This window comes from Venturia canescens, chromosome 1, assembly GCF_019457755.1.
Source record: "Venturia canescens isolate UGA chromosome 1, ASM1945775v1, whole genome shotgun sequence".
Classification (NCBI taxonomy): Eukaryota; Metazoa; Arthropoda; class Insecta; order Hymenoptera; family Ichneumonidae; genus Venturia; species Venturia canescens.
The window spans coordinates 23,645,645-23,669,115 of NC_057421.1; the positions used below are offsets into that span (position 1 = coordinate 23,645,645).

At 39.5% G+C, this 23,471-nt stretch overlaps 1 protein-coding gene and 1 long non-coding RNA gene across 5 annotated transcripts in view; one reads left to right on the plus strand and one right to left on the minus strand.

The window, feature by feature from the left end:
* Nucleotides 1–23,471, plus strand: part of LOC122419382 (uncharacterized) — an 81,421-nt gene that overhangs the window by 1,168 nt on the left and 56,782 nt on the right. The window lies entirely within an intron of this gene.
* The window catches only part of LOC122419375 (uncharacterized), a 69,862-nt gene continuing 46,500 nt past the window's right edge, over nucleotides 110–23,471 (minus strand). For 3 of the 4 annotated variants that reach the window (XM_043433876.1, XM_043433874.1, XM_043433873.1), the window contains 4 exons: nucleotides 22,555–22,803; nucleotides 13,083–13,302; nucleotides 7,594–7,728; nucleotides 110–6,301 (listed from right to left, as the gene is read on the minus strand). In XM_043433876.1, the coding sequence (XP_043289811.1) occupies nucleotides 6,097–6,301; nucleotides 7,594–7,728; nucleotides 13,083–13,302; nucleotides 22,555–22,803 (809 nt within the window). In that variant the 3' untranslated portion in view covers nucleotides 110–6,096. The remainder of the gene's footprint in view (nucleotides 6,302–7,593; nucleotides 7,729–13,082; nucleotides 13,303–22,554; nucleotides 22,804–23,471) is intronic. The other variant, XM_043433875.1, reaches the window with a different exon arrangement.

Consider the following 23,471-nt stretch of genomic DNA (forward strand, 5'->3'; position numbering starts at 1 on the left):
CATCGGATCCAGTGGCAGCAGGCCCAAGGGCACAGCTGAGAGCCTCACTGCATTAGAATCACGACGAATTGGGTACACGTCACTCGAATAAGAAAACCGTAAATTCGAATACTTTCTACATAATTTTTATTCATCAATCTGTGTGTGGGTGTGTGTGTATTTATTTTTTCTATAATTTTCCGTCGAGATGATTCGTTATAGAAAAATGCTAATAAGGATTATTCTATTGAATCCCGTCGCGATATGCGCCTCGAGAGTGAGAGAAGAGCGAGGCGCCGGGAACGTCCAAAGGGGAATATAGTGAGAGAGGCCATGTGATAGTTTTCATCCTCCGAATGAGATTTCTTAAATACGCAAAGGATATATATCGTTATCCTAAATTACAAACGTTACGGACTGTCTCATCATTTCGCTTTTACTTGTATCATTAATATGTATAATTTGATGTATACATGTTTTATATTTCGTTTGTTTCTTTACGTTCTTTTGTTATTTTTTTTCTTCTTTCTTTCTTTTTGTTTCATGTGAACCGAGGGTTACAAGTGTTCCGTATTTAATGAACAAAACACACATTTTCTGTTTCATATATCAAATGGCGAAATACATTGATATTCGATCTAATTTTAATCAGCCTCTTTTAAATCTCGACAACTATATAAAAAGTAATGCAGTTTCAATATTTCGTCTCATTGTCATTTAACATCCTTCGTTAGTACATATGCAATATAGGCGTTTATTTGATACGCTTCGCAGACACTTTTATTATTTCTTTGAATAATCTTCGAAGGTCCTCGAAGACGCGCCTAAGTGGACGTTCGATAACGACTATTTTGATATCCAAAATTTTCCGCGTTTTTTCATTCCTCCCCCCCACTACTCTCGCTCCTTCGTCCGGACACTTCGATTTCTTTCTTAACGGTTTTCTTTTGTTTTTTCATTTTTATTACTTTATTCAGGACGCGATCGAGGCATATTCAAGTGTTTCATGTCTTAAACAGTACTGTCTTGAAAACATACTCAATTATTAAAAACTCTTAACACCTATAATCAATAACATGTGTTCGTACTAAACTTATACTATCACAAACTTGTCTTAGAGGAAGAAAAAAGGAGAAGAGTCGTAAATCGGCAATGAAAATGCATTCGCCGGATCCCTCGATCGCAGCGGTCTTTTTTATTTTTTCTTTGAAATTTTAGCACGCTCTCTCTTTCGGCCGTTTGTGGAATAAATATAACGATGAGAAGTTGCACGCGTGCGCGCACGCGCCGAGGGCGGACAATCAATTCTTAACGGCGATAATGATTAAGCTCTGGTTAAACAAGCTCTAGTTTTACTGAGAATAAAGATCACAAATTTGCCATTCGTTTTGCAAATCAATTTTGTTTTTTTTTTTTATTATGTTTTTTTTTTGTTGCTGATGTTCTTGCTACGGTAATACTGGAGGTTTAACAAATCTTTTTCAACTTTATTCTCAGGACGATCGCCGGGGACTTTGATAAAAAAAAGCCTCTGTGATCGCAACTTTTTTTTCGATATTTTGCAAAACGATTTTAGTTTTAGTTTTTTATTATTATTATTATTATTATTTTTAAATTCGTTCATTCGTTCCATAATAGTACATCTCTAACGATATTTTTTTTCTTCGTTTTTGGCACACCTCAAAAATCACCTAACAACGTTATCATCGATGGGTTCTTCTCATGTCTTAATGTTTATCTCAATCTTCGTCGCGGCTCCTTCTCCTCGGCGAATGAATTTTTCTTTATTGTTTTTTCTTTCTTCAACTTTTTATTCGAATCACTAGCGATTGAGCTACGTACGAGTTTCCTCGATGATACGTATTCTATATAGACGATTCTATAACTCGTATTATTTTATATTGTCCAAATATGCCGGTATCCAACGATCAATAATTCAGTGTCGATACTCATCTAAGGCTTTTATGCCGAGATAAAATATAAATAAAAACAAAATGATTACGAACGAGCTGTAAATTCGTTTCATTTTTTTTTTCTTTCGTATTTTCTTTTATTTTCGTAGTTTCTTTTCTTTTCCAAGCAATTCAAATTTCGTAGGCATTTTTTAAATGATTTTGTTAACGGTAGCCCATCGATCGATGATTGATCGATGTGGGTTTTTAAGGGCTATGAACAGTACAAACGTTCGGATTTTAGGTAATTTTTTCGTTTATTTTATAAATAAAAATTGGTTCGGTGGATTTACATGAAACCTTGTACACATCTTTTACATACTCAGAAGTACTGGATTTTTTTTTTTTTTTTTATGGTATATTTTTATATAACGGTGCGTTGGAAATGGCACCCCTTGACTTGATTCAAATTGTATTTAGTAGGGAAAACGTATGTTTTCGGCATGACGTAGCCGTTTTTTGATAACTTTTTTTCCTCCTTCTTTTATAAACAATTTTCTAATGAGAAATGCACAAAAATTGTGACATTTTTGTTCAAATGGTCGGCATTTTTTTTCTAAACAATATTTTGAAAATCCCCTGCGTCATGCGACAGCTAATAGCGTATATTTTAAGAATCTTTTTGGTTTTTTGTCCTGAGATGTTCCATTGCTGAGATTTGCTTTCAACGCCGATTCAAGAAGTGTCATATTCAACGCACCATTGTACAAAAAAAACCATGAAAAAAATTGAAAAAAAAATTTTTTCCAGTACTTCTGAGTATGTAAGAGATCTGTACAAGGTTTTATTCAAATTCATCCAACCGATTTTTGTTTATAAAATAAAGAAAAAAACACCTAAAGTACCAACGTTTACCCTATTCATGGCCTTTAAGCTGATATGAAAAGTCACATTTTCCAATTGATTTTCGTACAAGTTCGATGACTGGAGTGACGAATTCGGAATTTGAGTTTATTCACTCGTCATTTGGAACCGGTTCTTGACATTGTTTGTTTTTTTTATTTTTTATTTTTTTTTCAAGCTGATAATTGAAAAACGGAAAAAAACAATATTTGCTATTTCCGTGTTTCTCGAATCATGAGATTCTCTTAAATTATTAATCTTTCGATATTCGTTTGCTTCTAATAATCTGGCAATTCGTGCGCCTAAAAATGTGTGGCATTGAATTGAAAAAGGTAAAAAATTAGCAAATTTTGCCAAACAATGCTGATTCTTGTCTCGATTTTCCATTCATATACGATTAATCCCTCTTTATCAATAACATTCTCGCGTCTATCTAGCTTACGTATATTTACAGGACTAGGAAATCTTAATTCTAAAATGATCCTTCACTCATCTTTCCCTCGATAATCCAGAGACCTTCTCAAGTCGACGAAACTCGTAAAAAAACATGGTAAATTAATAAAACAAAGCGAGAACGATTGCACATTCGCATGGACGTTTATACCAAGCTCATGCATCAAATATAAAATACGATTAAAATTAAAATATTCAGTCGTCTATATGACCTACGAAGAGCAAAAAGAAACAATAAATTTCGATTAATTTACACGATTGAATATGAAAACTGATAAAATGAGCGTAGATCGTTGAGTTCGAAAATTAAAGAGAGAAAGATCAGAAGATCGAATGAGCATAATACGAAACATGGAGTATCTAAAAATGTAACTTAAGCCTGAATTTTTAATAGCTGGTATATCCAATTAGCGCCCATCTTCCTGTCACCGTTTATCCCTTCGTCCCTAACCCCTTTTTCTTTTCTTTTTTCTGTTCATATTCGTAAATCCCATTCTTATATATCTCGAAGGTTAATATCGAAATATTTCATCGAGCATTATTTGTCGACTGTATTTTTCAAGCAAGTCTGGTCGCTCGGTGTAAAACTTGCCTTATCTTTTTCCACACCGTTGACAGGCGTTCATTATTCTCCTAAATAAATTTCACCATTGCCCTTGTCTTTTGTTTTTAAATGCTTTCCCAGCAGCACCCATCCATTATTCTTCTCGAAGCTTTTAGTCTCTCCAGCAGCTTTTCTTACACAGAGGAACGACGTTTTTTTCCTCTCGTTGTTCCATTCCATTAGTGAGCAGACCGCGTTATCTCATACCAGTGAAGAATCCTGCCCGTTCTTCCCATTGCTCTGCTTTGCACGAGTCTTACTAATTGCGGGGGACAAATAATGATTTACAATCCCTCCGGTATCGATAACGCTCTTTTTTCTTTCTCTTGCTTCGTCGTCCTTCGCAGAACCGTGAATTTTCCCGTTTACTGGGCAACGATTTGGAAAAGTTCGTTCGTTCAACGATTCTCGTTAAGTTCCCGAGAGTTGGTGCGATTCGAGTTGTCACACGTTCAAAAACACCCGACACTTTTCTCAACTCTCTTTATCGCGCTCTTTTGTGGAATGTCCAAGATAATTCTATTTAACTTTTTTTTCTGTGATCGCGTCGATGCGTTGTATTCCGATGATGAAACTCCTGATTGAGCGCGCGCGCTGGCTAAAAAGACGCGGGAGTTATGCGTATTCAACTACGTTCGAGGCCATGCGGAAAGGATTTCCTCGATTCCTGAGGCTGTTGATCAACGAAATGCACGACTTCCGCTCGTCCGTATTGTCTCGCAGCTACATTTTCTTCTCCTACTTTTGCAGTGTCTTATTTTTCCTTGTTTTTATTTTAACTTCTACACGTCATATCATCGACGATTTGAATAAATTGAAACCACTGCTTCGATCAGATGGATTGTCTTCGGTCGTATTTCTCCTCGGTAACTTCCTCCAATGTTTATTCGTCGTTCGATCGGTGCTAATATCGAAAAGACATTTCGTGGCTTTGTATCGACGCATGTTATTTCATCCCTTTTTGTTTCGTCATCTTTATTAGCGAATTGTAAAATATAAATTATTCCGCACTCGCTACCTGCTCGTTCTCCATTTTCCTAACGAAAGTAAGAGACGAAGAAGAAGAATATTTTTCCCTGTATTCTGAGCACTCGATCCTGTCGAGTCGACCTAGCGCCAACTCGCTGTCGCTTCAAGTTTCACTAGGGGACGAAGCTGAGCAGATTTCTAGAGTTCCTTGTTCGATGAAACCGAACCTTTGGAAATCGAAGGATCGAGGAGCGCCGCGAGGCGAAGGTGGTGGCTCGTCGTGCTTTTCTATCTTTTTTTTTCATCTTTAACGAAGCAAAATCGCTCTAAAACTCGACGATATAGCTCCTCAGAATCGAAATGAGATTGATGGGTTTATCCGGAAAAAAATAAAGCAAGAATAAGCGTTCAGTTTCAGCTGTACTTTTTCATCGATCGGTTCAATTATCGAGCACCTCCGTGCCAGCCAAATCTCACCCATCACTAATTCACCTCCTCCGAGCCGAGCTTCGACCACTTACTACCGGAGAAACAAAGATAAAACAAGCGATAAATCGTTGAACATTGACATTTTCTCAGAGCCTCCCCCGAATCTGGGTCAATCATTGGCATTGTGACAATTCGTAAGAAGATGAAATAAAAAAATCAATTATCCACTCGGTAGATTGCCGTGGATGCTTCTGCCGCAGTAATTTCGTGGGGATGGATTTTTTTTATTCGTTCTATCAATAATTCTATGTGGCACTGCGTAACTGATGTGAGAGCAGGATTGTATTTGCCGAGTTTTCTTTTTTTTTTCAAGCTGAGATTTCAATCATTTTTCCCCGGAAAATCGTTGTGTCGATAACTCTCGTATTTGTAATTTCCAATATTCCGCGCGTAAATCCACGATCGTAAAAAGCAAAGCAAATGAACGAAAATCCGCTGAGCATACTAAAATGAATTGTTGTTTTGTGGTCGTTGTCACCGTATTTACTGGATTTTTGTGAGAGTTCTCCGCGCAATTTACCGACATTTCCGTTCATCGCTACCGTCGAACGGACGTAGTTTTCGGAACATTTTTTCCCACCGTTTTTCCCCGTCGCTGCGTGGATTGTCAGACGTTTTTTCGTATCTTCGGCACGAGATAATTGGTTGAAGATTTGGAGAGGCTTCAAGTGATCGATCGCGGCGATTTCGATGCCACTTATGAAGGCGGAGAGATGATGGGGGAGTATTTTAGTGTTCTGTATTTTTGTTCGTATCTCAAATGGAAAGGGGAGCCTCTTCGCAACGATGCACGAAGCCGTGCTGGGGTCATCCGATCGAGTGATCCGGCAACAATATGCTGACGGATTTACGATTTGCTTGATTCACGCTCGAACCGTTGCCACCGGAACTCGTGACCGCCAGTGGTTGACGATGCGAAGGTGCTACGACCCGCACTTCCGGTCTCGGAGAGGCGTCTCTCAAGGGACTCTCGATGCCCGCGAGATCTTCCGGACTCGTAGTTACTACGGGCCTGAAAAAATGCAAAATAAGTTTTATACACCTTCGTCATTACCGTGGACGCGATTTCAAAGATATTTTTCGAGGTCTCGGCTCAACTATTTTCGAGCCTCCGTTCTATTGCATCGTTACAAAAGACCTTAAGGGAGTAACCCCGTGTGGCAGACGCATCATTTTTTGCGGTTTTTTTTGCGGCGAGGAATAAAAACAGACTTTTTTCTCCTTGTTTTTTTTCCTCGTCGCAAAAAAATCGCGAAAAAACCCCAAAAAAATCCGGCTCGGTGTTCATATTCCCTAGAGAAACCGTTGTTACATCGGCTCATCTCAAACCGTTATTCTCATGATTTTTCTTTATTTTCTCAAGCGTGGACAATATTTACGAAGTGAAAATATCTTGTCTACCAGAAGCAACGGCTTCGAGGCAACTCTCCGCGTGTGCCGCACATTTTTTATTTCGCGAACGAGCTATTTTTCCGTCCTCGAGTATATTAATATCGGTAATGGGGTTATTTCGTCGAGTGCGCGTTGCAACCGTGGAACACAAAACCTACGTCGCTATGTGTCTGTATACGCCAAATGAAGACACTGTTATAATGGAGGCTCTCAGGTAAATTAGAAAAAGAGAATGAGAGATAAAAAAATTGCTTGCTTTTCGTTCGGTTGACTTCAAAGAAATGCGCCTCGTTTTATCGCCCTCAAGTACTTTCTTGCTAACGCTACAACCTTGGACTATACACTTGAATTGGCGCCTTTCATTTAGCGCGAAATTAGCGTGCCGCCGCTGATTCCTTCGTTTACGAAATAAACTTCATTTATTTGCATCACGCGATGAAACCCGAATGCGGACTAATTCTTTTTCAACGTCTCAGATCTCTTTTCGTTAGCCGGCGCAAACATTTATTTGGGTTGAACGTCGAAGTTGAAATTGGCACGACACCTCGCGCTATAATTGTAAGGCGGACTTGACTGTAGTTATGCATCACGCATGCATGTACTTTTCAAAATCATTTATTGTGTATTTATACGCTGAGATCGCACGTGCTATAAATTATTCATTTTCTAAGGCAGGCCCACGTCGTTTTATCGCTCGGTAAATGATTATTTTTCATTGATAAATTTCTTTGGATCGCAATTGAAGTAAATATAAAATGATAAACTGCTTTTTGTTTTCGTTGATTAACAAATTTTCTATGGAATTTTGAGGAAATTGCTCCCGAGTTATGTACTCGATGTTGAAAAAATTCATTGAATTCGTAGTGATTGTTGGATTAAATTGTAGACAAAATTATTTGAGGGGAAACTCACCTGTGCTGCGGCGGCGGTGTTGGGGTCCGCGAAAGTGGGAAACTCGCGACTTCCCTCGTCACCGAGAGCGATCTTATCGAACCGAAAGTTTGATCTGGCGATAGATTTGCTCCCACGCTTTGCACCATCCCGCTGCTAGAACACACAGTTTATTGTAATCAATCAACGAACGTTCTAGATAATAAAAAGCAGAAGCAGTTTCATCGATTTACATAAACGGCAAAAAATACGCTCGTTTTTCACCGTCGAGTCGACAGGGCGAGTGTCTTTTTTCTACTGCATTCTAACAATATTAAAATTCTTTTCAATTAATTTTTTTTTTATCTAATCAAATTTTTTTAACATTTATTAAACTAGTAAATTATTAAAACAAATGAAAAAATAAAATTTAATTTGAAATCTCTGAGGAAGGAATATAAAAACTCAACCAAACATTTTTCCAGGCTTAGGAAAAACTCCAAGTTGAAAAATTTCGAATGTGACGATTCACTTCGAGGTTTTAGGAATCGACAATAAAAGCTTGATAGATCGATAAAGTTCGTCAGACAGAGGGATTAATTTGAAGGGGTATATTCGAAACGCGTGTCATTGTCGATTGAGTTTCTTGTACACACGACTCACGTTAGAGTCGTTTTGTGTCTCAATTGATTGTACTGCAATATCGATTGGCGATAGCGTATCTTGTTACTCTGTACAGCGAGAGCACGTATGCGCGAATCCATTTGCTCGTGTAAAAGTTGACACATCTTGATATACGCGCGTTGTACGTAGAGCCTCGATGCACATCTAACAATACGTCCGCGATAGTGCGCACCAACACTCGGCCACGTCGAAACGCTAAAAGTTTCGTTATTGATCCTTCGGAAAGACAAGTCTGCTCGTGTGCATTTCTGTACCTTCGTATGTCCGTCCGTAACTCATGTGGTTTCAGGACTCGAGATTATGAAATTGAGTTGCGTCCACTCGATCTCGACAGCGCACTCGTGCTTTGATGTGTTGAGAAGTAGTTCATATCCTCGTGAAATTATGTAAAGTGGGATGTGTTCAATGGAAATACTGATTTGATTACGATAATTCAGTGACAGAGATGATTCGTGGCGATGATGATCAGATTCAATGAATGTTTGCACCTTAATAATGGGCTTCGGATGAAATTCATCAGACTCCATCAAGTCATTCGATCCACATGAACAGCGCGGACGGCGATAGAGTTTCAATGTGCAACGGTCGCAGCGTTTATAATTCGCTCATGAAAAGCACTGTTATAATCCACAATTACGGTGACCCAGCGAATTTACATCACCATTGGGAGTCATGAAAACTGAGCCAAAAGCCCAGTTTGACTGCACGAGCCAACGGGTCAGCCGCTACCTTACTGACGACGAACTTTAATTAGATTCGCGTCTCTAGACACTTTCGATCTGTACATTTCAACAGACGCGTTGAATGCAACGATCTCACGGATTGAGGAGAGCCAGCATTTTTTGCCCCCGATCGTCGGTTTTCGCTCATATGAAGATTCAAACTGATGGACACTTTCCTGGAAGGCCCGTGATCAGTGGGGTCGAAGCTTGCATGCCACCGACGTAATTATATTCCGATCAGATTATCGTGCGAATTATTGGTTTTCGGGATTGGATAAATTGTTATGAAATTATTTTGGGATCTTGCACGAAGAGAGAAAAAATCCTGTTGACCGAAACGAAATATATTTTTTGTTTCCATCGAAATATTTGGATTTATATGAAAATAAGAATGCTTTTGAAATAAGACGACATGAAAGTTTGCGGACTTCGAGATAAGTATCGGGGGACCGACGAAGCTTTGGTGCGCAGCCACAAACAGAGGAAGATTCAGGCACCGAAATGTCATCGAATTAACGTGAACCATTAATTCACATGCACGATTAGGTTTACGTTGTAATTGAGATTCGAACACAATTTTATTGAAGCAACCAAAAATATGGATGAGGAATTCAGTGTTATCAGTTCTGCGAACAGAATTATTTGAATCTAGAGACATCTGTGAATTGGGATATTGAAAAAATGGTTGAATTGACCAATTTTCAGAAATTAAATGAATATGACGCTGAAGTTTCCAACGTTGGGGTCCAACGAAATGATCGAAAAAACTCTCCAATAATTCCAGTAATTCTTCTATTTTGTTCCCGGCCGAATTTGCGATTCGTAGTTTTTCAAGCTGCACCAACGATTCGTGAAATAAAAAATTGGTGAATTACAAACGTTTTTTTCGTTCATTTCGTTGGACTCCAACGTTGGAAACTTCAGCGTCGTAAATGAATTCAGATTGACGAAGAAATTTGTTTGCTGGTTGCCAGTGGCGGTTTACCCAAGTTATCGCTCCCTCTCCCCGAAGGAGTTGAAAAAGTTAATAACGTTGGGGCAAAATGAATAATTTTTAATTAAAATTAATAATTTGGAAGATCCCTCGCCATTCGTTCTCGTGATTCGAAACAAATGGACGGTTTTTCGTAGCACACGTCAATCGTTGTTCGACGTTGTTGAACGAAATTTATCACCGTTCTGTTCTCTATTAATCTCCCTCTGGCAAGACACTACCATCGTTTGATATCGCCATGAAAAATACTTGCCAAGAAATATTGATGTATAATTCATATTTCCTGGCGACAATCTGGCGTTCGTAGAGTTTTTTTTTTTCCATAAACTACATCGATTCAGTGATGGAATGTTAATTCGTCAGCATCCGTGGAGGGACGCCGAGGATTCATCACGTCCCTGGTAATGGGATGCCACCAAATAAGCGCGGAACTAATCCATCTCTGCTCTCGCCGAGGCAGCATTTTGGAAAGAGCGAGAGAGACACCGAGACCACCGAGACAGAGTAAAGCCAACGTGGCGATTCGGAAACTATACTGATGATTATACAACGTTAATAGTCAGCAGGGCCTGCAGCTCGGTCTGCGGAAGGTTTCAAAGGGAGGAATCTAACGATCGAATCACCGGGGTGATCGCTGCCTCGATGTCTTACGGATGGGCATGACAGGATGATACTGTTATGCTTAAACACACAGAGAGAAAGAGGGAGGGAGAGGAGCAATGAGAATGTTGGGGAGGTTGGTGGTCCAACCACGTAGAGAGAATGAATTATTCAATGCGTTGCACGCAGGGGATTTGTGGATGTTCCTGAGTGCTCGAGCTCCATCGACGAGCGTCATCAACCCCGGGGAGCCTGCGTGTTGTTTGAGTTTGTGAACGTAAACTCATGCGGAGGTAAAACTCGAGGCGGCTCTTTTGGAACAAACACGCAAGTCAAGGACGAACATCTTTTCTTCGGCGTCGCAGCACCGCTGTTTGATACGTATCGAAAAAGCGTTTCCGCTCAGAACTTTGATTATGTCGAACGCTGTAAACTTTGATTTAAAACTCTCGTCTTGGACGTCTTCGGGGGATTCTCGCCGCGGAGGGGATGAAAGTTCAAAAGTAGTTTTATCAATGCTGATTGTGTTCCTTCAACTTTGTTGGGTCGAGGGAAAAAAAACGCTCTCTGTATAGTAAAGACGCGTGGAAGGGAATCGGCGACTCGAAGGTCAGCACGTTTTTTTAAAACGAGAACGCGAGAGCTTCCGGTGGCCTTTTTTTCAGTCAGTGATTTACCGGAATTGGGCTTTTGCGCCGAGACAATGGTCGAGACTTCGGTACTTCATGACTTCCGGTTTTGTTTAATGTCTCATACGCGTAACGGTGCACTTTTATGGAAAACCCCTTCGCTTCGGGCTGAATTCGAATTCGACGTCAGATTTTCAAAATACGAAAAATTGTTTGATTTCGACGAAACTAGATATCGCTTACGATCCCGAGGTCACTGAATCCGAAGCAGAAGTCCGATATTAATAATTCCAAATGCCCTCTGACTCGCCAAGTTTTCAGTTTTTATTTGAGGCAAATCTACGAAAATTTTTTTTCCAACACAAAAATGCCACGAAAATCTCATTTTCACCTCACTGCGAAGGAGTTAAGGACGATTTTTCTACTGTCGCCGTATTTACAAAGCTTGCTCCGAAATCCCATCGAATTTTATCCTTTCATTCAATCGTTTCCATCGATTATCTTCGCGGTACCCGTCGAACATCTCCCTACAATAAAAACGTAGTAGTTTTTCAAACGGAGATTAATCTCGTTGTCAGTGACACGAAGATCAAGAACTTGTGGAAAAGTACGAGAAAGATACGAGGAATCATGAATAAAAATGTTTTTGTAACTGGAAAGCTTTTACTCGAAATACGTCATTGATTGACGACGAACATACTCTTGACGTTGTCACAGACAGTACTGGATAATAAATGAACAAAAGGTGCATAATGACCGTGTCGTTTTCGTATCCGCATATAGACTAAACTTTGAAATATGCATGAGTTTATCACCGCACCAGAGCAATGGTCGGCTCACATTTAGAACAAGCGTCGCGTGGCTGTGGTGTCTCGCGATCTCTAACATTTCCTTTCTCGTGTGCCCGTTGGTACACACGTACCAATCATTGGAACGATAATCGATGCAGTTTTATCACTCGACTCATAATTCTACAGTGCATATTTTTAGTTGCAGTGACAATTTCACGTGGATGACCTCCATTCGACGGGCGATGCCTCGACGAAATTCTCATCCCGAATAAAATTCTCGATTTACTGTTATCATCGTATTTACAAACCCACGCACGTATACGTGATATTCATGATAACGTTCTTCACAATAATTTTGAGAGGAAAGATAAAAAATTGTATGGGAAAGCTCGTTTTCCCTGGAATCCGCATATCAATATTCGCTCAGAGCCGATTTTATTTGAATGAATTCTCTCGAAACCTCGAACATTCGTCTGTTCAATGGTAGGAATAGTCGAGAGTTGATAATTAAAATTTTCGAACCAAATCAACTGAGCAAAACGGTTTCCATTTCGAAGAATAATAATCAACAAAAATTATATTTTACCAAAACAAAGCGTTTTTTACATTTTCCTAGTTTTTAAAGTCTATCTTATCATTTAAATCCGACCCTTCCACGTGGATGCCAAAACTCCCCCCGCAGGAGTGTCGTTCCCAGCGACTTGTTCTCGGTTCTCTATATGCGGTATCACATTAGTACGAGAGCCAAGGGAATCCGCGAGAGACCTGTTCTGTACAGGCGTAATATTTTCACCGTGATTTCTGTTGGATTCTACCGTGAAGCGTTCAGAAAAGCTCTGTCAACGATCGATCCGCGAGCCAGTGGATGGTTGGTCGTTTATTCCGCAATCAAGTATTTCGGGACGAATGAAAAATTCTGTATCCACGTTGCGCGGGGTACAAACTCGTATGAAATTATGTAATTGGAAGCGTGGCCGAAAAGTTAAATCGTTTCAAGCGACGATTTCGCCATGAATGTACAAATTTAAAATGGTTATTCCCATTTAGATAGTCTTCGCATTTGACCGCGACGAATTAAAAAGAGGCTTGAAAAAAATGTTTGGACATCCACCTGACAGAGTTTGACGTCACGAGGAATGGCATCGGCGTTGGGCAGGGGCTGAGGGGTGAACTGCTGACCGAACTTCTCGTGCTGCTCAGCACCGAGAGGGGACACTTTGGTGGTGGACCCATATGCGAACTCCTCGTACCATTGATGCCACCCTTGCTGTTCGAGCGACCCCTCAGACAGGGAATCTTCGGCCAACGACCCACGTCTTTACCTGGCGTCCCTGGAATGAAAAGAAAGAAAATCATTCGATAAATCCCTCGTCTCTTTGTGGGCTTGTGAATACAACGGGGCATAGACGTCACATTATTCCCGGCGCGTCACAGTCAATGTTTAGATTCGTGTACTTGAGTTCTGAATGTGGAAGTTGTGACGTAGACGCTTCTACGTCTTTTATGTCTGTACGGTCACGATATCGGAATAATAGTATTGGAAAATAGCCTCGTTGTGTTCTCTCATTGCGAAACGACTAGGAAACAAGCGTTTTTTACTCAATGGAATCGTCGCCGCGAGATTTCTACACCGTAAATGTATAGCTTGTGAGGTTTTTTTACATCCAACTCCACGAATGAACTTGTCGCTAATGCCTTCGAGAGAAAACTCGCTCGTACATTTTTTATTTATTGCACTCCATGTACAGAGAGAGAGAGAGAGAGAGATGCAATAAAAAAGGAAAACGTGACAACGACTTCGACTGGAAAAACGAGCGAGTTTCATACATCCACATGGATTGAATTTTTTCATTCGCGAATTTAATGAAAGGAATAACGGTGCGTAGTATCCCTGGCAATTCTAAAGACCATTCAGCGTTACTTTACGCTGTTGAATCCTGCTGAAAGCTTCGTATTAAAATACACGTGGATTGTAAGATTATGGAGCATTGTTTTCTGTACCCCAAAGAACAAGGCAGAATCCAATAGATTGAATGCTGCTAAATAAAATACGAAATTCAACAAAATTTGTATTTTCTTTGCACACTGAAAAAGCAGTTTAGTTATTGTAACAAAATGCACTATGTTGCTACAACATTTAGTCAACACAAGAGTACTTTGGTCGAACGATCTAAACTGAAGTAAATTGAAGAAAATGTTCGACCTTGAATAAACAAAATCGCTCAACTATTTTGTTAAATTGATAGAACTATCGCTATGTGGTTACCTCGACAAAATCCTTGTTCAAAACATTACATATAAATATTTTGTTGTTCCAAGTGTCACCATTTGAGTGATCCCACTGTGTTTGTATGTTTGAGAAAATTCCAACTATTTCGCGGCTTATATATTTTCAATAACCAAGTGCCTTTGCTATTAAGCCATAATACTTGTTCAAACGAACGAAATATTCGATCACATGGAACCAGTTAACAGTTGACAAAGGCTCGTGAGATGACTGTGCATTTAGTTATTTCAACTATACGTTATTATCCTCGAAAAATTATTTGAGAGATATAAACAAACGTACTGTTAAAAAGATGCCTTGTGAAAAGGTAAACCAGCGGTTTTCGATCCCATATAACAAAATTTTGTAGTCTGAATGCATGGGCTTTTCAACGTTAATTCTTCCTCAAAATGCTCGAAAATTTTCATTTTCATGTGTACGGTTGGAAACGAACTCAATTCTCAGCTGTGAATCATATGCTTTAACAAAGTTGGTTCAAAATTCGAACAAACGAAAAGAAATAAAATAACGTGAAAATGTAAATTCACTTGAGGCAGGATTGCGATCTTGGTTTAATTACTGCTCCCGAAGGATTGAAAGGATCGTTGAGAGGACGCGCTGTATAAATAAAATAGCCAACATTTGTCGGTTTCTCGAGTGTCTGACTCGAATAGTCTCGTGACCCACTTTCCGCAATAATCTCGGATTAGTTGCTCTCCTCCGTTCCCCCCTCCTCTGCACCGCCCCGGTACTAGTGAAGTAAAACGCGTTATATTAATTACCCTCTTATCAGAGACCACGACTATGTTTGCTCTTTGAGAACCGGATTCTTTGCTATGCGGGAGGGTTCAACAGGGGCGAGTGCACGACCAACCCCTGACAGTGCCCCGGCACGTTCATTCGACCTGACCTTTTCCGTGACCGCTTGGGCTGCTACCGTATGAGCCGCGTACGTAGTTTTTCTTCCAAAGAGAGCCTCAATATCGCACTGTAACTTGTTATATGGGACGTTTTATCTTAATTCAGAAATTTTTTAGCCCACCGAAAGGATGGTAAAACTGTGATCGTCAAATCCATCACTCCTCGGGTCTCTCGACGATAATAAATTGAGGCATTTTTTTCGTACAATTTTTCTATAAAATCAGCCTCGTTTTGCGTCACCGAATTAATCATTTTCACTTTAAACTGTTGAGACAACTCGAGAACTGATCCCGTACGATCATACTCTAAAGTTCGTCGAATTTTGCACATTGCATTAAGGCTTCAAGAGCTTCAGTTATGTAGGTCAACCCCCTTGCGGTGTGCCAGCCAACTATTGTGTGCACTTACATATTTTCGAAAACGAAGCTGAAAAATATTCGATCGCGACACGAGTCGATAGTCGTATTTTCGTGTGCCGCGTTTCACCTTTATACGTTACGCATTCGGCAAACATGTTTTTAAAGAGGTTTTCACTGCCAAAAAGTATTTTGAACTTTTGTTCCTGGCGGTTAAATATCGTCGGTTCATCACTTTTTTCTCACTCGTCTCTTAATACTCGGCTTTCATTTTTCGCTGGCATTTTTCTCCCCCGTTATATAAAAGTCGCGGCAATGTGCACAAAAATACGTATTACAACATATGCGAATGGAAATATGCGGGAATAACGACGTGAAATGATTGTTCAGACCGGTTTGCAATAACGAGAGCTTTCAACGAAAAAGTTTGCACTGCTTCGGTGCTCCGAGTTGAAAACGAAAAAGATGTTCAAAAAGAGAGATCGAAATTGCGGGGTGAATAACATGCTCGGCAGGGTCGAGGCTTTTCCGACAGAGGCTGCTCACATACAATTCGCATCACGAAACTCAGCGTGTACGAAGTAAAATATGAGTGTGATGAAAACTCGAAATGTTAAAATATAATGGCAGATCATGAAACTGGGAAATAAATTTTATCGTACCGAGCCCTCGTGCATGGGCACGTTAAAAATTTAAGGGTATGCGAGTGTTCAAATGACATATCTCATTTATTTATCTACAGTTACTACTTGATTTATTCTTGTCGTATACAGCACTGTTTCAACTGCGACATTTGCATTCATTTTTATCACTATCGCCCACGTCGATCTCTACTTTATAAAGTTGCATTATTTTTTTATGTTTATAACTCGTACATCAATCTTTAACGTACCATTTCCCCTTGCGTGCTACCATATTTTCATATCATTCACGCATCGACACTCGTTTTGTTATCGAATGATGTTTCGCTTTGTGCACTTTCCGGAATCAATTTTATGCATCTTTATGGGGTCATCACTTCTGATAGCTTTACGCAGGCATCATATTTTCGAATGAAATGACAAGCTTTCTGATTTGTTTGTTCGAATGGTGAATTCGATTGCAACCAGCGATAATTCGAACTCGGTAGGGGCACTTGGCGGTAGTCAGATCTTTGAAAAATCGATTTGTTTGTTTTTTTTTTTCTCAAGTATGATATCTCGAGAAAGCCATGAAAAAATAGAAGTCAGTCCCAACAAATGGATTTCAAATTGGGTCGTTTTTGTTAAGCCGCTCGTGAGAACGTCGTGATCGATCGCGGTCTTGTGAAATGTTACAAATGAAAACTTTTCACGCGGTCCTGAATACGTGTTAGCTGCTGTGTGCAATTACAGCTTTGATTCGCTAAACTGCGACATGAGTTTATCAACTTTTGCAATTAGATTTGAGGCCCGTCTCGGGCGTTTTGAACTTTAGTCCCTGAAGAGCAAATAATTTCGAATCTGCAGCCTCGGATCAGTGGTAAACGCGTTTTGCTCCCGGTTGAAACGCTCGCACTGCTTCGGCATAGCGTACGTATGCATCCAGGGCACATAATACCCGAGCGAACTCGAGGAAAAATGGGAGGAAGTTATACGAAACCGCAGCGACGCTTTGTTCCGCATCGCTGGGCGGTTCACAAGAAATTTGCCTCGCCTTCGATGCTGAGTAAAAAAAAGCTGAAAACAAAAAGCGCTGAACAAAGCGGAAAACTCGATAACAGCGCCGCGGAAATCAATAGGGCAACGCATTCATATGCAGAAGTACCGACTTTGACGTTTTCTTTAGACGCGGCTGATTCAACAAATTTCAAAAACCTCAGCTGACAGACTCGGTTAATTTGACAAAGAAAATGTATCCGCTAATCGAACTCGAATTATCTTAAAACGAGCTACTTTCGGTTCAAGAAAATGTATGATTTCTGAAAGGCAATAGAAATTTGATTAGGATTCAGTGATTAGGAGGAAAAATATTATGACAATTGATACGGAGCAAGATTAATCCTCACAAGAGAAGATAATTTTCACGAGACTCGTTCGAGACGATGATGTACTGTGTCTTGCTCCAGTTTGAGAATTTGAGAATTTATTGAAGAGACATAACTATAGAATTGAGGTGATCGATATGACAGTTTTTGAGGAGGATCTTCATTGAATTAGAGAAAAAACACGAGTGAGCAATCCAATAGAGCATAGAGATTATCGCACACAAATACAATATAATTGCTCCAATAGATATGTAAATTATAAAGAAACGTTAAGTTTTAGTAGATTATCTGACGAAATTTTGATTAGCTGTAACTCAAATGAAGGAAAAAATGTATTAATTCTGTTAATTCATCTCCATCGCTCGTTCTTTTGGTCGCACAGAAGTAAATTGCATCACGTTAAGAAATCTTATTCTTGTTTTCTGGTTTTTCTTGTTTTCTTGTTTTCTTGTTTTGTTATTCTTGTTTTGTACTCAAGTACAATTTTAAGAGTGAAGACGTAATTATAACACAAAATATTGATATTCGATAAACTGATTGAATATTTCCATGACATAAACTTTACGTCCTTTTTCACCGCGTTCGTCGGAGAAAAACTGTCTCCAAGTAAACAAACGTCTTTACTTCGTTTGTTCCTTTTTTCTCTTTTATATCTATATTCATCAATATATCCATAGTCAAAGACGGAGTCTATCAGACAACAAGTTTTTTTATTTTATAAAATTTTTTAAACAAATTCAATAATCTTGAATCTAATGAGATCGAGATTTTTTTGACAATAAGCTTCTATAGAATTACAAGTTTACACAATTATTTGAATACACTCGTGCCTCAAGGGTTTCACGTTCTTTCTCGTTTATTTCTACAAAATGAAAATGAGCTCGAAACGCATGGCTTGGTCGTCATATAGGCGACGAGTTTCCCTGTAATTTCCCACCCTACGAGTAAACCCTTTGTGCGACCGCTCCCTGGTATAGAGAGGGTTAAGTTTATCGGTACTAATCCAGATCACGACCTGGATTATAATGCCGCACAGTGTCTCTGAACAGGTTCTCGCTAGGCTTAAGTTAATGAGTGGACTGCAAATTAACGAGGTTTGGCAATAGATCACTCGCAGGTGGAACGGATGTATAAACCAAATTGGTATTTATTGGAAAAGCATTCCGGAGCGCGATGTTATCGAATATTGCAAAATGAATTGTAAGCACAATTTTAGTGATGGACCAACTGAGAATCTGGGCTTGGAAGATTGGAAAAATTCTGTTGAAAAAACTCTCGCAAACGAAGTTTGCGAGCAGAATACAAAGGAATAAATGATGCTTGGAATTGAGGACACGAATTCCTCATAAAAATTACTGTTCCTGCAAGCTTTCAATTTTCACTTTAAGGGATTCGTTCGAAATACTTCTAACCATGTTGACGTCTTGCCAGCCTCACTTTAGATCACTCATATGTTAGACTTCAATGTCGAAGATTAATTTCTCATGATATCGCGCTCGAGCGGTAAACGTATCTTTATGTTGCAATAAACGCACCGGCGTATAGTGGGATAGCGCAAGCTGCAAATTCCATTCAACTGTGTGACGGTACGAGACTTCCGCTGCCTGACTTCTACCTTACGAGACACCACCTCCCCTGAAGCTTCTAGGCGTGAACTGTTGGCGTGGAATTTAAAGAACTCACGAGATTACTTCCAACGTTGACATATAAAAATAGTCACAAAAGACATCAACGTTCCTTGGATGGGTTGCAGGCCAAAGATTTTTTAAAAATGCAAACATTCTTTCGTATTTGTTTGTGTCTGGTAATGTTTCTCGTCTACACGAATGATTGCATATTTTCAAGATATTGTTCCATCACCGAAGCTTTAAGATTTGGAAGAAAAGTATAAAAGTTCAAGAGCAGGTCGCAGCGTGCGGCTGTCATAGTTTGCCGAATATCTGCTCATGATCCATTCGATCATCCAAGCCGATGAATCCAAATAAGCTGCCACTCTTGTAGGAATGTATCGAATTCGTCTTTTCAGTTTTCTATCGTGTATTATGTATAGGAAAAGTTGGGAACGCTGCTGGATTCGCGATTATGTAAAAGTTTTTAAAAGTCGTTTGATTTTTATGGTAGCGTCGAGACTTTTATGGGTTTCACAATGATCAACTTTTACACCGTCGATCTGGGACACCAAAGTTCTTTTAACGACTTTTGTAAAACGTAAAAAATCCAATGCCCAATAGCGTTTACACCGCGTTTCGCTATCGTGAAACACGAAAACTCGTGTCATGTCGCTAGAAACTGTAATGATTCACAGCTCGAGGTAAATGGTCGAGTGGGTGAATAGTCGCCTCGTTAATTAAAATCGCAGTTTGGTCAGCATTTCGTTTACACTGAAAATAACTGGCTCGTTCATTCATATTCTAAGCGGTAAATTAAACTGAACAACGCCTTGTTAATTTCATCCGCATCCGATTGATATAAACGGCTTCGTCAGCTTACTCCGCGCTCAATTTTTTACAGGCCTTCTCATTAATTATCGATTTTCTCTGATGACCGAGCGTGAACAGGCCAAGCATTTATAGGAGAGATGTTACTTCGCATAAATCTGTATCGTCGTTGTTCTCTCGCCAAATGATTTTAATCCTTAAAAAAATTGGTTTGCTGTTTTCTCGAGTAATTGTTTCGAGACGGTTCCTCGATCCTGGGACAGTGGAGAATTTTCGCATAATCGTTTGGCAAAGCTTTCTTGGTACATTTCCCAAAGTACGACTGAAAAGATGAAAATTCCCTTCGGTGTAATTGAGTTTGAGCAAATTTCATTGACGTCTCTTTCGAAAGTAGAAAAATATCACATTTCGTTCGTATATAAACTCACAAATAAATATCTGCTTCAGCAATATTTTGATATTTATTCAACTATGCAGAACATTACAATTTATCTTCGTACGGAACTCGAAAAACGTGTGCTGAACACATGTCGGTTTAATTAGTAGATTACATAAAAAACGTTGAGAGTATTTTTTGCTTGAGTTAATTAAGAGAGAAGAAGGAAGATATATGTGAGGCCTAATTCAGTAATGATACATCATTTGAAACGGCCTTTGTGAACTCCCTGACATTACAGAGCAGCTTGAATCCAGACGATTTAGTTATAGCTCAATTCTCACGTTGATGATCCAGCCAGCAGCCTCGTTCCAAATTCGTACCAATTGTAATCTGTACACATAGTTGTTCTCTGCCAATATAGTAATCATTTAGTGAGCTTCGTTATCAACGAGTTTGCAAAACCGTACTACGAGACCTTTCCCAAGGCCAGAGCGCATTTTTCATCCCATTTTTTTATTGGCCAATATACAAGAGACGCTAACAAGATTATGGATTATTTCTCTTCGCCACGCGATGCGTGCTTTAACTTGACAAGCTTTGACTACCGTCGCTCTTCCAGCCTTTCATTATATGCAGACCTTAGGCTCGCAGTTATTATAATGGAGGGCAGAGAGAGAGAGAGAAATTGAGGGAACTGTTGCATGCTTTTGCGAGACTGACCAATCCTCGGAATTCTTCAGGAATTTACTCGTGGCCTCGGCGAAAGGTTTCGCAGGGATTTTCTGGACTTTTTAATAACAATCCATTCGAAATGAATATTCCATAACGTGCATATAGTTTTTCAGATTTTCGCTGATTCGAAGTAAGAAATTTACGCTTGCGTTCAGTGAATCGAGCGAAAGCAATCGCTTTCAAGCCCATTACACCTAATTCCATAACGATTTTCAACAACTGCGAGGACAGAGCAGCCATCAAATTCGTGTCAATTTTTTGAGGGGAGTTCATGTGCACAGGCGTGTCGGCTCGCGAGAACAAAGACCAATGTACCGTGAAGCTGGCACGCCTGATCTAATTTTCGACCTTATATCCGCTGCGAATCTCGTCTCGAAAATCCTTCTCAGCGCACTCATTATCGAAGTCACGGTATTCACGACGGACGGAACTTTTCGTCTCGTCATACACGCTCTCGCATCATTTCTCCCTTTGTCATTTCTCACGCTGTAATTCGCACAGCTCCCGTCCCTATTACTTTTCCCCTCTTTCGACGTTGCACATTCTGATGAACATTACCTTAGGGGAGACACTAACTATTCATACTCCGATATTTATGTGTACCGGGTGTCGCTATTTTACTGTTGGAACTTTTGAATCGAGCGTAGAAAATTTCTTGTCTTTTGTCCTTAGCAATTAGGCAGCTAACATTTCATCATTGACCCCACAATCAGGTAAATAAAATATGTTCAATTTGTGCCAACAGTCTTAGCTTCATAATTTTCGATTCATCAACGATTTTCTACATTTTATGTGAAAGTTTACACGAATTAAAATCATTTTAATAACCTACGTGAAGTCGGGAGTTGTTCAACAAACCGAAAGAATTGAACTTAGAAAAGACAAGTTTTCGAATGTTTCTCCTCTTCGTTGTGCGTGTAAAGCCACTTTTGTGTTACCAGTTCGAATCTGAACACCTTATGCATGCACTCGATACGTATATTCCTGTAAATGTATAGGTCTGGACACGCTCTTTTGCGTCTCCCTTGTAATTTGAACACGAAAATGCCGGATACATGCTTTGAGGATCATTTCCTTCCTCTGTTAATTCCTCGAGCCCTATTATCGCGTGACACTTCATCCTACCCTTCATTTCACACAAAATTTTTCCTCTTCGTACTCGGAAAAAATCAAGTGAAAGATTGACAGCCTAAATAAATTTGATTGGGGTTCATACGGCCTTTCATTATCGAGGACACGAAATTTACTTTAATCTTTGTGGGGTTTTTTTTTTTACCGAAACTGGTTTTCTCGCAGAACCGCAATCATGAAATGAAAGCGAACTCAAACGAATAGTAGAAGAAGAAAAAATAAAAATATTTGCAAATGTTGAAAAATTCGAATTGCCGGCTTTATGGCGCGCGGAATTGTAGCTTTTGTAAGGGATTGCGATCGATCAATAACGAACATTCACAACGATAGTGCCTATGAGGATTTATAAACTTACCGAGCATTTTGATACCTTGGACGGGACTCAATGGATAAAAGTCACCGTGAAGGGGACAATGAAATCCAACTAGTCGTTCTCTTCGTCTCGCTCGTCTCGTGAGCATGCACAACAGCACACCGAGGCCGAGCATGAGTGCACCAACGACAATGCAAATCGGTCCCAGGATCCGCGAGTTTCCGGTAAAAGCGATTCTCGCCGCGTACGAATCTTTGTCCTCGTCCTCGCCCGGTCCTCGATACGATGCGGCTGCAAACAGAAACAGGAAGAAAATCGATCTTATTGTGCTGTTTATAAAATTTCAGCCACAAAGAGTTTCATAAAGAATCGAAAAGAAATTTCGAATTCTGAAAAAAATGTTGTGAGGATTTCTCAACAAAATATTGTGGGCGTTCGAATACAGCCTCGTGGAATGAAATTTTCATGAATCTCGTGGGTGGGAATAAAATGTTAGAATGACTAAAATTTCGAACAGCTAAAATCTCGAGTTTATAAACTTTGAATGATAATATGGAGACACATCAATTCGACTAGAGGTTTGAATGTCGAAAATAAATAAAATAGAAACTACAAGGTTCGAAGCACGTTTACATCGAAAAGAGAATGTAACAATCGCCCATAGAGCGACGATTGAAATATCGATTTTTCAAAAATTCTAGTATCACTCTTTCGATTTCTAAATTACTACAATAAGGGATATTGTGAATTTTCACAATTTCGGAAATATAATAACGAAAGAATAAATATTACTGAGGTTGAAATACTCAAACACCAAAAAAGTCGAACGGTCAAAATAACGAAACGTTTAGAAAGTCGACCAATCGAAATAAAGAAACTCAAAAAATACACGCGTCTCACTCACTCACTTCGAGCCATCGCTATTCTGCATATCTAAGTTTTATAGGCTCGAAAAATTC